Source organism: Rhopalosiphum padi, chromosome 2 (genome assembly GCF_020882245.1).
Source record: "Rhopalosiphum padi isolate XX-2018 chromosome 2, ASM2088224v1, whole genome shotgun sequence".
Lineage (NCBI taxonomy): Eukaryota > Metazoa > Arthropoda > Insecta > Hemiptera > Aphididae > Rhopalosiphum > Rhopalosiphum padi.
This window is the reverse complement of record NC_083598.1, coordinates 67,460,429-67,475,849: the sequence shown is the minus strand read 5'-3', so window position 1 is coordinate 67,475,849 and position 15,421 is coordinate 67,460,429. Positions and strand designations below refer to the sequence as shown.

The 15,421-nt window shown below is 28.8% G+C and overlaps 2 protein-coding genes across 3 annotated transcripts; one reads left to right on the top strand and one right to left on the bottom strand.

The window, feature by feature from the left end:
- Nucleotides 1-222: 222 nt before the first annotated feature.
- LOC132920850 (protein kintoun) lies at nt 223-3,565 on the bottom strand. The gene is made up of 3 exons (XM_060983566.1): nt 1,209-3,565; nt 930-1,123; nt 223-862 (listed from the first exon to the last, which is right to left on the bottom strand). Exons 1-3 carry the CDS (start codon nt 3,195-3,197, stop codon nt 505-507), a joined length of 2,541 nt encoding a protein of 846 aa, XP_060839549.1. The 5' UTR covers nt 3,198-3,565; the 3' UTR covers nt 223-504.
- A 4,395-nt stretch (nt 3,566-7,960) lies between these two features.
- On the top strand, nt 7,961-14,082 carry LOC132920388 (ATP-binding cassette subfamily G member 4-like). 2 transcript variants are annotated; one of them, XM_060982746.1, is made up of 13 exons: nt 7,961-8,240; nt 8,309-8,513; nt 9,238-9,355; nt 9,425-9,614; nt 9,969-10,114; nt 10,179-10,420; nt 10,505-10,612; nt 10,681-10,799; nt 10,988-11,156; nt 11,225-11,325; nt 11,798-11,956; nt 12,033-12,218; nt 12,651-14,082. In XM_060982746.1, the coding sequence occupies exons 2-13, from the start codon at nt 8,405-8,407 to the stop codon at nt 12,798-12,800; spliced, it is 1,797 nt and encodes a 598-aa protein (XP_060838729.1). In that variant the 5' UTR covers nt 7,961-8,240; nt 8,309-8,404; the 3' UTR covers nt 12,801-14,082. The 2 variants fall into 2 exon arrangements, with proteins under 2 accessions (XP_060838729.1, XP_060838730.1); XM_060982747.1 differs by lacking the exon at nt 7,961-8,240 and having other exon boundaries at nt 8,255-8,513; nt 10,684-10,799.
- Nucleotides 14,083-15,421: the final 1,339 nt, after the last annotated feature.

Genomic DNA, 15,421 nt, shown 5'->3' with positions numbered 1-15,421 from the left:
TTCAATCTAATGTATAGAACATTTTAATAAATAGTTTATCTAATTTACATTATAATAACCAAAGGCATTTAATTAGTGATCCCAATGATTGATCAGTTATTACTTACAATTTTTATTTTAAACTAGTATATTTTATTAAAAACAATTGTTTAGCCTGATGCATGCCAATAACAGTACATGCTATTGATAATATCACAAAAAACAAATAAAATACAATAATCATTTTGGTTTCAACATAGATACATATATTTCAATACAAAAAGACTGCAATAGTTTAAAAAATACATAATCAACCAATGTAGGTGAAAAAAACAAACAAGACGATAATAATTTACAAATAAAAACTGTGTTATATATGTTTCTAATAATAAAAATAAAAAACTACGCACCCAAAGAAAACATCTAATAAACATTAGCCATAAAGTAATTTAATAAATAAATGTTCATAATATGATTCAATGATTGTATTAAGTAATATAAAAGAGGTCTGATGTTCAATATTGCTCAATATTCAATAGGAAATATCAAATTGTTGGTCGAAGCCTGTTTCGCAAGCGAAGCATTTTTCCTGGCTGATTTACTCTTGCGACGTTTATGATCTTTCTTAGAGTCAGCTACAACTGTGACTTTTGATGATATAGTTGTTGTTGGAGCATTACTATTGTCATCAGACATTTCGCCAGCACTGCTTTCTGATACACTGGTCTCTTCACTTTCTGAAACCACATTTAGTGGTCCATATACTCTGTCTTCAGCTTCAGATGCTTCACTTTCACTGGGAGTGTTATATTCTCGTATATTACGCTTACGCTGCTGACGTTGTCTGTGTTTTTTTGCTTGTGCTGCTATGCTTATATTGAAGCTGAAAATTTAAAATTATATTGAAAGAAATACTCTTTAAATATTGTATAAAATTTTATATTGCATACTTAATCTTTTTTTCAATGACATGATCATTAAAACGAACTGTTTTTTTAAAAGTAAAATCATTCAAACTTGAACCCAATACGTCTGAACTTTCAGTGTCCACATTGTCCACAGATGAACTATATGTTCGAGGAGATAAATTTATGTCATCAACGTTACTACATTCAGACAAAGCTCTTTTTTTTAAGATTCCACGCTGGAAAAAAAATCATATTCATTTAAATGATGGTAAAATTAAAAAATAAAATACAATATTATTTATTCATAGAGTAAACACTTACAATTGTTGGTCTAATGTTATTAAACTCAATTGGCAACGAGCCGGGTATGAAATCTATTGTTTTTCTAGATTCGGGTAAACTGCTGGCAACAGCTATTGGTATAGCATTTGATTTTTGAATCTTCTTTCCTTTCTTTTTTTTCCTCTTTTCTTTGGTTGTTTTACCATTTTTATCTTTGCCCTGATAATTGTCATCATTTTTCTTGATGTTCTGTTGTTTTTGTGTATTTGATTCATCTTCTTTACTATCGTCAAATACATCATCGTCATCATCATCATTGTCATCATCACTGTCATTGAGAGGAATTGTAACACCGTTGGTTAAAGGTTTTGAGTTTTCCTTGAGTGTTTCCATTTTAATACACTGGATTATTAAGTTATCTTCATTGAGGCCATACCAATATTGATTATTGTCCGGTTTAAAATGTATAGAAAAATTTAATATAACATTATTATCAGAAGGTAATACGTTGACATCAGACTTTAATAAGCTCGATTCGGATGGAATTTTTAAGCAAAAAGCATACCATATAGGAAAAAATCCTGAACCAATGGAATGAAATTTACCGGAGATCAAATTTTTATCCTTAATAACTATCACATCAATCGATGTTGGATCAACATTTTTTACATTGAGCGTAAGAAAACATTTATTTTCAAAAATAAATTCGTGTTCTGGCAGGATATAGTGTACATCATTTTCGGTGATGTTACTATTATTACAATTATTATAAACAGCATTGTCTTTAAGATCATTTGTGTTCATATTGTCGTTACTATTAGTGACTACAGTTTTATTAACATTTATAGTATTACAATCTTGGTCATTAATGTTAATTTCATTATCAATCACAATATTGTCTAAATTACTATTTGCAACACCACAGTCGTGACCATTTTCATCTTTTGGCATTTCAACCTCACTAACAAGATGTTTGACATATTCTAGCGATGGCTCTGTCCGCAAGACCGGAAGGCGTATAATAAGCTTTTTAGTACTTTGATCAAACGTAGCATTACCCTCTTCTTCCAGTACACTATAAGGTAAATTGATATCAAGTTTATATTTTGAAGGTTTGTGACAAACTAATTTCAATGTCTTAGGGAGCACATCAAGTTCTACATTGGCCGAAGAATCCAAAAGCGGCAAGTTAATTTCAATAATTAACTCTTTTGGTATGACCGCATTCATTTTACAATGCATATTATATCCATGTTCTTGGATGTCTATATCGTTTCGATATTTTATTATGTACTTAGGAACAGTAAACAGTGACTTTTGTTTCAAAGAGCCCAGATCATGATGTTGAACCGGTCGATCGACTGGTGGCTTGTAAGGGCATCCGGGTATATCAGAAGTTTGGAGTTCGGGTGACGGCTGGAAATCCTTGATTGGCTTGCGTATGACCAACGACCGGGCGACACCTTTGAATGCGATTTTTGGATACTTGAGATTAGCCTTGTCCAAAACTACATTGTTGTTCTTCTCGATCATACTGAGTGCCGTGTCTTCGACCATGTCTCTGAGACTCTTGCCGTGCTTGGTCAATTCAAGCGCGTCCGGATGAAACACCACGTCGTACACATCGCACGGTTTGTGGGCCTTGTCGTAATCTTGACGCACCGGCGACAGGCAGTGTGGCAGGGACCAGTGATCGCCGCCGGTGCCGGATCGGCTGGTCGGTTTCTGTAGCACATCGCAACAGCACACGTTGACGAACACCTTTCGCACGCCGTTGGCGCTGGTCTTCAACACGTAGCCGGGCCGAGGGCGTACGAACGTCACGCTGGTTCCGCGTTCCAGTTCGTACTGTTCGATCTCCCGTTCGTACTGCGCTCGGTTCTCCGGGTCGTTGATTTCGTCCACATACTCACACAGCAGTTTCCGGAACTGTTCATTCTTCAACGCCTCGCCGATACTGTCCAATTCCTGTTTGGTGATGTCCAGATCCTCGAGCTTTGACTGTCGACCACCGGCGGCGTCGTTCATAGCTCGATCACGCGAGTTTTTTTGGCTATGGTCGTCGACGAGGTATAACAACGATCGAATCGGAACGCGATTACTATGTCGTTTGCGCAGTAATGTTTATTATTTACGTTATCCGTTCGCTGCAAACCAATCGGTAAATATTATTGCAATTATAGTATTGGGTATTGTTGATAAGTAGGTGGTACAATTAGTGTATAGTGTGTACCTATCTTAATATATATGTATATGTGTTTACTACTACTAACTATTAATATTGTATTGCGGCAGCCTACGAGTTATGACTACTGTGACCGTCACGGAACTACGGAAGTAGCGTAATAATAAAAATACTATAATGTTTAAACGAGCATTGTTCATTACACCATAGATACGTTATCACTTATCAGCAGAAAACCTCCCGGCCGGCAATTCTCGTCAGTGTAGAGAGTATCAAAATCATGTTTACAGCTGTTTTTCGTTCCGATAACATGATTTCAGATAATATCTATTTTTGACTTTTGTTATTGCGATTTACGATTCAACAATGTGAATACTGAATTATGAATGACAATTATCTTTGATCAATATCGCCATATCGGCTCCTGTCCGAGTATAACATTACGTTAATTCATAGCTATGTAACAATACAAATTCTACCACAATATAATAAAACGATTTCTTCCTCGGTCCTCGAAATTATTTCGGGGGGTTTGAACCCCAAATCCCTCTAGTTTTCCAGAAAAATCGTCACTTGTTATTTGTTAATTAGCTATTCTTAATTCTAAATCTATTTACTACTTTGTAAATTATATATGTTGATTGTTTTCCAAACTATATATTATTATCATCTGCAGTTATTGCCTATTTGGCAATAGTCCACGCTATCTGTGTCATAAACAAACATTTTAAATATCGTGTCAATTATATAAATAGTATAATAAATAAATTATTCAATAAAAAATAATTTACGTCACGACGATGATTAGTATTTGAAGGACGTTGTCGATTTGTTATTTTTATTATACGTTGCGATTAACCACGGAATACGAATTAAGTTATAATGTTTGATTATAAGTACATTGTTACTAGTATTACTGCAATATTATATTATACAGCTAATAGATAGTCTATTCTATAGAACGTACATTATAATACAAGTTTATAATGATATAAATGATATAATAGTACAATACCGATTATACGCGCGTCCGTATATTATTAATAAATAATTATTATCGACAGTTGCTAAAATAACCTCGTCCGGATTACACTTATAGCCTATGGGTGGCTAGAATTGAATGTATTTATCGTTGTACAAGTCTTCTAACTTATAAGAAGTAAGCTAGGTTTGTTTTGTTGGTAAAATTTGTACTAATTATTATTTGGAGCAGCTGGAGCTCTGATGCATAGTTTATTTTTTTAATTTAAATATTTCTCATTTGAGTTTGAGTGTCTATAGGCTATAAGCCTATAACAGTGGTTTTTAAGATTTTTTAAAACACGACATACTCTTCTCTTTTTACGAAACAAGATGTTTCAGCCATGAAATTTTCTTCAACAAAGGCCTTTTTTATCGATTACTATTTAATTGTTTACATTAAATTAAATAAACTGCTCAGATCATAGGCGTAACTGGAGGGGGCTTGGGTGGATTTCAGCTCCCCAGAATGTTTTGGTAAATGTATGTGCTTATAAACATAATATTAGTATTAACTTTATTTTTGACTGTAATATAAAAAATTTTAATGTTTCATATAAATAATCATTCATTCATTCAAGTGAGTTGTAAACCCCAATAAAAACAATAAAAATAATAATCTAATTAAAAAATGTTGCTATAAAACATTTTTAGGAATTTAGCCCTGCCTAACTTAAAAGATTAGTCACGCCTATATGGCTCAGACATATACCTAATAAAGAATGTCTGTGAGATATCGGTTGAAAACCATTGGTCAGTATATAGGAGCCTGGAGCGTATAGGTATATATTATTAATATATCGGGGTTTCAACTTTATTAGTAATAGGTAAAAAAACAAATATAAATATATAGGCATATGGATATGAATATATGATGTATTAATAAAAAATTATCATTAAATATTAATTATTTATACAAATACATTTAATCATTGCCAACGGGGTACGTTGTGTATACCTATTTGTAAACGATAAACAAAAAGTCTCTATAATATAAAGAAGAGCTAATCCAGTTAGTCGATTTTAACTAATAGAGTTTTTCATAAATACACTTTTAAGTACTTTAATGTTAGAAAAGAACGTTATGCACTCTTAGTTAACACAGGAATTGTCTAAAATTTTAAGAAAAGTATAAATGAGAAGAAAAAATAATTGATTGTACTTTCCAATGTTTTAATTGCATTTAATTCATTTAGGTCATAATTTATTTATTTCCACTTCTTAGTCCATAGCTAGTTGATAATTAAAGAATAGATTTTCAAGTTTTTCATTTAGCAGATAATGTCTGATTGATTTCTGTCGATTTGTTTTTAGCATCATTCTTATTATTCATACCAGGACCTTGAGGACCTATTGCCTAGTGTTTTTTCTAAATCATAAATTAGAATGTGTCTATAATATTACATTGACCCTTAAATAGCTTTTACCAATAACAATTGTATAAGACCGTTACAAATGACAAGAAACCAAAAAATCTTCGAAAACAGCGAAAACAATTCATAGCCATGTGAATTAGCACAAGTAGACAGAGATATTGAATGCAGCATGTTGGTATACGTATACTACGTACAATAGTGAATAAATGGTGTAAACATTATAAATAACTATTATAATTTATAGTATTTTAAGGTAGTAAAAATTAATGTTTAATTGTTAAAAACAGGGCCTGCATTTTTAAATTCGAGATAGGTAATAAAGGTTTTTACAAGTTATCTTGTTAACTGTATCGAAATTATTATTTTTTTAAAACATTAAAATCCAGAGACATGACATAATAATGAACGTTATTTAAAACAATTGTTTTGTTTTTTTAATTTATAAAAATCATTATGAAAGTGGTTATACAATTTACCTTTTTATTCTAAAATAAAAGTTATAGGTACGAGTAATGTTTATCAAATATTAATACGATAAACATGATAAATGCGTATTATAAAATCATAAATTCATCTGCAGAATGTTTATTCTATATAAATTCTAATTAGGTACTAACATAAAATATTAATTATTATTTTATTTTGTATTTTTTTAAAATTGTTTTCTTGTAGTTTTCGGCAATGGTGTACATACCTGATATCTAAATAATTTACAGTTTTTTGTTAACTGCTGGTATTAAATTAGGTCGTGATGTTCAGTGTTTACTGTACTATACATACAATATACATCTGTGCAACCTAAATACTTACTAAATAAAAAAAAAATACTGCATAGTATAGTTTATCTACTACCTTTTGACTATTTTAACAATAAACGAGAAATACTAACTATCGAGGCAAAAATATTATTGATCTTTTTATTACTAATTTTATCTATTTCCAGTATTCAGTAGATACCTATAAAATACCGTTGATTAAAAAAATATAATAATCTAATACATAGCGATAACCGATAAGTAATATAGGTCATGTACGTAGGTAAGGGGGAGGGGTTTGGGTATTCAAACACCCCCCGAAATTAAATAAAACAATTGTATTATTTAATATTTTAATACATACAAATAAATTATTCATTATTTTATAATATTAATATAGATTTAGACCAAATCTCCCTCCGAAAATATTTCCTACCTTCGCCCATGATATAGGTATAGGTAAAGGTTATAGGTATAACATAATATATCACATATATATTGGGCTATTCACCAATGGTGTAACCCTCCCCGCTTCCAATAACATTTGTGCAATGATATATATATCTTGGGAACATTTTCAAGGGAGAAAGATGAAATATTAAATACCTTACTAAAACTTTATAAAAAAAAAAATGTAAGCTTAATCCTTTATAGCAAAACAATATTTAACGAGGAAAGCACTTTCCTAGAGAGGGAATGCCTCTGTTCCCATTATAGCCTAATATAAGTATACCGTATAGTGTAAACGCCACTGAAATGCGTGCATTTGGGTAACTCGTATAAGTATAAACCTTCGAAAGATTAATACTATATGAGATATATCAATGCAACGATGCAACATACAAGGGAATACTTATTGATAAAACACCATGGTAAGACAAAATAAATTGATATGTAAATAAAAAATAAGTAAAATTAAAATTATGTGTACCTCACAAACAATTAAATATTTATAAATCAAAATTTGAATTAATCCTTAAATTAATTAAAAATAGTCCCTGTTATATAGGTATACACTACATAATGAAAAATCAGAAATCTAATATTAACACGAATAATCTCAGAAAAATATTAGCGGGGGGGAGCATTTTAACTTTTATTAATTAATCGTTACAAAATATTGAATAATTTTAATCCTAATGGATTCAGGACGTTCAGGTACATATATTTAAAGGGACACATTTTTATTTTATTTTTTGTATCGATCATATTTAAGTTTTCGGAGTATTGCAATCTGCGTGTCATGCATTCCGGCCTTGGACGTCGTTTTCGAAGCCACGCTGCACGTTTCCGCATCTCATCACGCTCTATCGTACATCGCCATATCCTCAGCCGCGTATTACATCGCGTAGAGTCCGTCCTTCACCCACCCATCCACCCACCGACTGTTACCCTTCTACGCGATTGCAAGTTGCGGCGGCGACCGCCGTCCGCCTATACCACCCACGCCGTAGTGCGATAGCAGGCCGACGACGATGATAATCACAATAATTAATAATAATAAATAATAACGACTGTTGACCACCGACGGCAAACAGGATTAACGAAAATCGGCCTTGCTCGCGACGAACGGCGTGCACATTAATATGGTATTATTCGTAAGTAATAATAATTGTTTTGCTTTTCCTCTCGTAATTTCGTACCCGCGCACATGACAAAATTGACAACAAATTGTATTTCGCCGTGCGCGCGCAGCACTCGAATAATAATAACAACGACGTCACGATAAATATATGTAAGTATCCGCGCGACGGCGGCGGTCCGCGTTTAGTAGTTCGGTTACCGTCGACTCTTGACTTCTAGGTTTGTGGGCGGTGAGTTGCCCGAGTAACTCAGCAGTCAGCACTCCGCAGCCCGCAGTCAGCAGTCTGCAATCGATGCTTGCCGGTGTGTAGCGGCATGGACGAACGCGACGATTTGTTGGTGGACGATGGAGGGATCGACGTACAGTTTTCGGACGTGTCGTACTCGGTATCCGTCTGGACTCCAGGCAGGATACTCGGACCAGGTATTGAGACAATGATGATGATAAACACGATCAATTATAAGGACCTTTATTGTTGTATTGTATTTGTAATTTTAAAATGTCAACAACGGTCGGATAATATAGATTTCCGAAATATTAACCGGTCATCCGGATATGAATATGATTTGTTACGTTATAATTTAAAATAATATGTGGGTATCAAATATTTTGAAAAAATAATACAATATATAAGACGGCATTGACGTCAACAATAATATTGGCTAGCGTTGTCCAAGGTCTTCTGGGTGCTGTTTAAAGTTTTGTGCAATATTAATTAATAATTATAATCGTAATAATTTGTTACATATTATAACAAAACCATAATTACATTTAATTACACTCCTATAGTACTGAACATGATATCAATTAAATAATTTAAATAATTAAATATATAACGACATTATATATGTAAATTATTTTTTTAATCTGACTAATTATCACAGTTTGGCGATTGGCCTGTAATTAAAAAATTTTAATTATAGAAAAAAAATAGACGGTCTTATCACCTCCGATGGTAGAAATTATTGACTTAATTTAAGTTCAGTAACTAGTAATATTTAATTTTTTTTTTGGATTCTGTGATATATAAGTATATAACATATATACTTTATCTGTGCTGTGTTTGTCAACCATAGTTTAAATGCCAGAGGTCAATCTCTCTAGAAAATAAATAAACATTAAAACAATAATTTTTGTTTTGTTTCAGAGAAAAAACAGATTTTAAGAAATGTCAGCGGTGCATTCCATAAAAAACAAGCATGTGCTATAATTGGATGTTCTGGATCTGGCAAGTCTTCGCTGTTGAATTTCATTTCTGGTTATAAGTATGATCAAACAAATCTATTATTTATTTGTATAACATTATTTATTTTATAATTTAAATTTATTCATAGGACATGTGGTTACAAAGGAGATATAATTATTAATGGACGGCCTCGCAATCGAAAACAATTCATAAAACAATTGAGTTATATAATGCAAGAAGATAATTTACAACCTCATCTTACTGTTTTAGAATCAATGGAAATAGCTTCTAAACTTAGAAACTGTACAATACAACTTGATGTTTACCATAAAATCTTAGTAAGAAATTAAAATTAATATTTAATTATCTATAATCTATATAAATAATATAGTTAATGAATAATTAAACTTATTTTAGTTTGGCATATTAGGCAAATATCTACTTAGTAATTATAAAAGTAATTTTAACAATATAAATAAATACATAGTTAAAAAATAATAATAAAAAAAACAAAAAAATGAGATTTGATTAAATTTACTTTTTACTTTTAAGTTTACATCAATAAAAAGAATTAAAATATAAAATTATGATTGTTAGTTACTAAAGAGTTTAAGTCTTAGTTGTATTTATAAAATACTTTAATACATAGCTAAAGTAAAGACATGAGTTGTTATGTATAATTTATTTTTCAGATCAAAAGAATATTGGATAATTTAAAGTTGTCAGAAAAAGAACAGACTTTGGCAGGAAAATTATCTGGGGGTGAACGTCGTCGACTATCTATTGCTGTAGAATTAATACGTAATCCAAAAGTGATGTTTTTTGATGAACCAACTACGTAAATATTGGTAAATTATTTATTGATGCTAATTGTTACTAAAATTATACTTTACTTTGTTTAGAGGTTTAGATGTGGTCTCTGCAAATTATGTGGTATCTATGTTAAGAGACCTAGCCAATTGTGGCAAAACAATTATATGCACTATTCATCAGGCATCTGCTTCCCAATTGGAAATGTTTAATGCATTATACATATTATCACCCACTGGTCAGTGCATTTACCGTGGACAGTCATCAAGTCTTATAAGTTACCTATCATCTGTTGGTCTCCAGTGTCCCTTACATCATAATCCTGCAGATTTTGGTGTGTTAAACTTTAATGTTTTTATCAATATATCTTACTATGCACAGCAAAATTATTGATAATATTTCTATTTTTAACTTATAGTCATTGAAGTGAGTTCTGGAGAATATGGTGATCACAATGAAACACTTGTGAAATATATCAATAACGGTAAATCAAATGACTGGAATAATGCCAAAAGTATTGAAAACAGTGAGTAAAAAAATGTTATATTGTTATTTTATCATATATTAATATTGAATATATTACTTTATACATAGCAGGTGTTCAAATGCAAAGTCATCGTTCTAATTATTCTAGACATAAATGCATCTCAAAGTTTTTCAATGAACTACGAATACTAATTAGTAGAACATTAATCATCTCATCTAGAGACAGTGTTTGTATTTTACATCTTTAATAAGAGGTATTCTAGTCAAAAAGGCTAATGAATAAATCAAATGATTACATTTTTGTATTAATATAGTTATTAACTGAATAATATATTTTGATTGATGTCTCTATTTCTACAAAATATACATCATACAAAATCTTACTAAATCATATCTATTTCTCATATATTTTTAGGACTTTATCAGAGTAAGAATATTTGTACCTCTTTTAATGAGTTTTCTGTTTGGTTCAGTATATTTAAATATTGGCAAAAGTGGTTCGTTCACACGGGATAATGTAATAATGTTATACTTCAGTATGATGGCTATTGTTTACTTATCTGCCTACTCAATGTCTATAAAATGTGAGTACCATTTTATTTTATAATACATAAATAATACCAATTTTTACGTTTAATTATACATATTTTAGTTCCAATGGAATTGTTACTTATGAGATTAGAATATTTCAACCAGTGGTATTCACTTCGTTCATATTACACGTGTGTGACATTAATGGATCTACCTTTACAGGTTTCTAACTCATTATTTTATTTATATTAATTATTAGAGTAAAGCTTTGTAATATTATACATATTAATAAACATTTAAATTTTGAAAGGCAATGAACTGTCTGTATAATTTATTATAATGTACATTACAGTTAACATACCCTATGCGCTTATCATAATTAGTAATATTGAATTGGTAATCGGTATTCATTACACAAAAATCTATTCTGTAAAGGTTTTAAAATTTTGTTTAGAAATTGGAGTATTATCTATTATAATTGTTGAATTATACACTAAACATAAAAAATAATTATAAAAAAAAAAATAGTGTTAAGAAAAAATTTAAAACTAACACATTAATAATTACTTTAAATGTATAATATACAAGAATTGTGTATTTTAAAAGAATTTCAATTATATACTATTTAAGAAAAACATATAGTGTGGTATAACATTTTATTTTGTTTGATAATTTAATTTTTATGTATTTTTAGATTATATCTACGGGACTATTTTGTATTGTGATTTATTTAATGACTGGGCAACCATTTGAATTATTCAGGTTTTTAATGGTTTTTTTAATGTTGATTGTAACTGGTTTGATGTCACAAGCAACAGGCATGTTGGTTGCAATTTTGTTTAAGAATTTTCTTGTAAGTTGATTTTTATATTGTAATTAAGCATTTGAAGTAAATCTATAAATCACTATGTATACCATTTTGATCGCAGATAAATACTATTGTTATATCTTCAATTATTTTACCAATGACAATATTTGCGGGCATTATGTTACGTATCAATGACACACCAAAAATATATAGTTGGATTTATGATATATCCATGTTGAAACACTCTATGCAAGGTATTTTACATGCTATATATGGTTTCAAAAGATCTGCGTTGCCATGTCCAGAAGTAAGTTAAAAATAATAAAATATAATAAATTATTTTTCTTAATTTGTAAATGTTAAGAAATGGCTATACCAAAAATAACTTTTCCTACCGTTTATGTTTAAAATAATAATATATTATTTATTTATACCAATTATTTTTTATAAAAATTGAACTCTTTGAACAGTTTATCATTATTTTGAAAGGTCAATTCATAGAATTATTATATCAATTATTTAATATTTTAATGTAAAAAAAATTTAGATTTTTTTAAACCTTTAAAATATTGACATGCATTTCAATATGACTGCAGTGCAATATCTTAAGGCTTAAATAACTGAAGATTCTATTTTTTATGTTTCAAAACATCTTGAATATTTCCTTAATTATGATTATTGTGTGTTTATATTATGTATAAATATAAATTTTAATCATATTAATATAATTGTTTTGTAGATATATTGTTATAATGGTTCACCAGAATTAGTTCTCAAGGATGTAAGTATGAGTGAAAATATATTTTGGACTAGCATTGGATATATCACAGCTGTATTTTTATTTCTTAAAATTTGTACTTATGTTATTTTAAAACATAAACTTTCTTGATAAAAATAATTTATGTTAGATTGACTCTTATATTTGTTACTAGTCAATGTTGGTATTGTTAATAATCCATTTTATCGGCATAAAATATATTTTTCAGTTTAATAATTTAATATCCCTAGCTAAATCAAATAATTGAAAAAAATATATAGTATTTATATTTATTAAGACTTGAAAACATAGCTATAGATTATATTGTATAGTCATGGATTTAAGGTGTAGCAACTATAAGATAGAAGAAGTGATGGTACCCACATTGACCTTGATGCAAAAAGTTTTTATAATGATTTTGCCTTTTTTTTAAACTATGTAATTATAGTAAATATTCAAGTTCATATAAGTCTTTAAAAATAATATACTTCCCTAATTACAGCATATATCTTAAACAATATTCTCATTGTGCAACTGTTTTATGGTTTATTAGATAGATTATTGTGTTGTTTTATTTATTTTGAGTTAAATAATAACCCATACGGCCATACAGTAGGATGTCAATAATCTAAAAATTCTTCTCTAAAAATAATGGTGGTTAGGCAAGTAACAAATTTATGATTTAAATTGTATTATGATACAAATACAGACCACAAAAAAACTGCTGAGTTTGCTTCATTTGTGTGACAACTGAATTTGATTCACCTATCAAGTTTACCTCCAATACTGTAAAAGTGAACCTGATGGTTCTTCTTAGTTATTAGTAGAGTCTATAATACTCAAATACCCCGTCCGAGTATTCACTTGAAATATATTAACATTATTGATTACAATTTTCAAATAAATATTAAATTAAAATTCTGCCAAAAATGAAACCAATATCTTAATGGTACTTCGTAATTAGGATCACAATCGTTTTGTTTTATAATGTCACAGTTATAGTTTGAAAGCACATTCAGACAATAAATCAACACAATGTCACTGTTAGAAGTGTGAAAAAAAATGTATTCAGTGATTATGTTGCTTTGGTTTGAATGTGGTTTAATTACTACACACGTACAAATGTTTATTATATTAGAAATATATTTATGTTATTTATTTGGTGTTTTTTATGTTAACTAGTATTTTATTATTTTTGTTTTTTCTTTGTTAATTGATCTGATTGAGTGCTTAAAAAATAATTTAAGTATTTTTTTTAATTCAAATTTTTATTTTTACTGTATAGACTAAAGATTACAGTTATTATCCACTTCATTGTAACATGAAATCTCTTGATTTCTGATCTCAAAAACAACGAATTTATAAACATGTATTTTATTTTATTATTCCATAATAAATTGTTTTGCTCAAATTACTACTAATTGTATCTTTTATTGTGTCCTAGCTACAATATTAAAAAAATTGTAATTACTTTTCTTTTCAAAAATAATAATTGATGCTTGTTGTTTTATTTTTATTTTAATCTGATCCACAAAATAAACATTAGGTTGCCGTAAAAAAATTCACAAGTATACCAAAAGGTTTAGAGAAATGACCTATAACTTTTAATGAACATTAGTTAATTACACTAACATATGTTTACTCTATTTCTTTAATCAAATTTAATTTTCTTTAATATTTTATATAGTTACAGTACAGTTTGAGGTAAAAGCAATGAATAACATTTAAACAATAATAATTTTATAATATTGAAATAACTATTACTCATCTTCACCCAATAAAGTATATTTAACAATACACAATTTTTGTACTAGCTAAATTGTAAATAATTGTATTACTCTATTTTTAAATAAATGCTAATATATTTTAAAATACTTAAGGGTAGTGCAAAACAGCTGGAACTGGGTAATTAAAATAAATGAGTTTGTTTGATATGATTATAATCACAATCATTCGTCATAAACTCAACAGTAAACTATTTCTCTCACAATCAACCTGAATACTTTTATACCCAATTAATGCCTTATCCTACATTTCCACCTTTTTAAACTGTTTTGATATTTATTCGATTATAATACCCATGTGTATTATGCAACAATTATAACAATAATTTATTATTAAATATTGTGGTTTGTTATAGTAGTAACACACATAAAACAAAAAAGTTGTTTTTTATTTCAAAGTAGAATATTAATTAGAAAATTTTAGTACAAGAATCAAATTTTATATATTAGTCATATTAGTATGGAGTAGTAGACTAACACTTTGCAGGGTACTTTTAATTGCATTCTACTTATTTAATTAATTAAATATATATTATTATTAAACTATACTATATAATATTTTATGTTTTATTATAAAAACAATTTTTTGCTCTAAAAAATATTTTTTTCAACTCAATATAATTCCTTAAGAAATAACCAACATTTTGATTTATAGGTACACAAAATTACAGTAATAGACACTCTTAATAAATAAACAGCATTTATATTCTAAATAAATACAATTTAAACGCACCTTTAATTTAATAATTAATTTTGTAATCCTGCCAAGAACCCCACATTTGATTACGATCAATTTCAAAACTTATTACATTCATATATAAAATAATTAATATCAACATTTGGTATGCAAGAATAATATCTAATAACTATTAAAAGAAAGTATTTTGAAAACAATATTTCTTTTTACTTCTTAATTCACAAAAAGTCGATAATATAAGTTTTAATTTTGAAATGTTTGTAATATGAAAC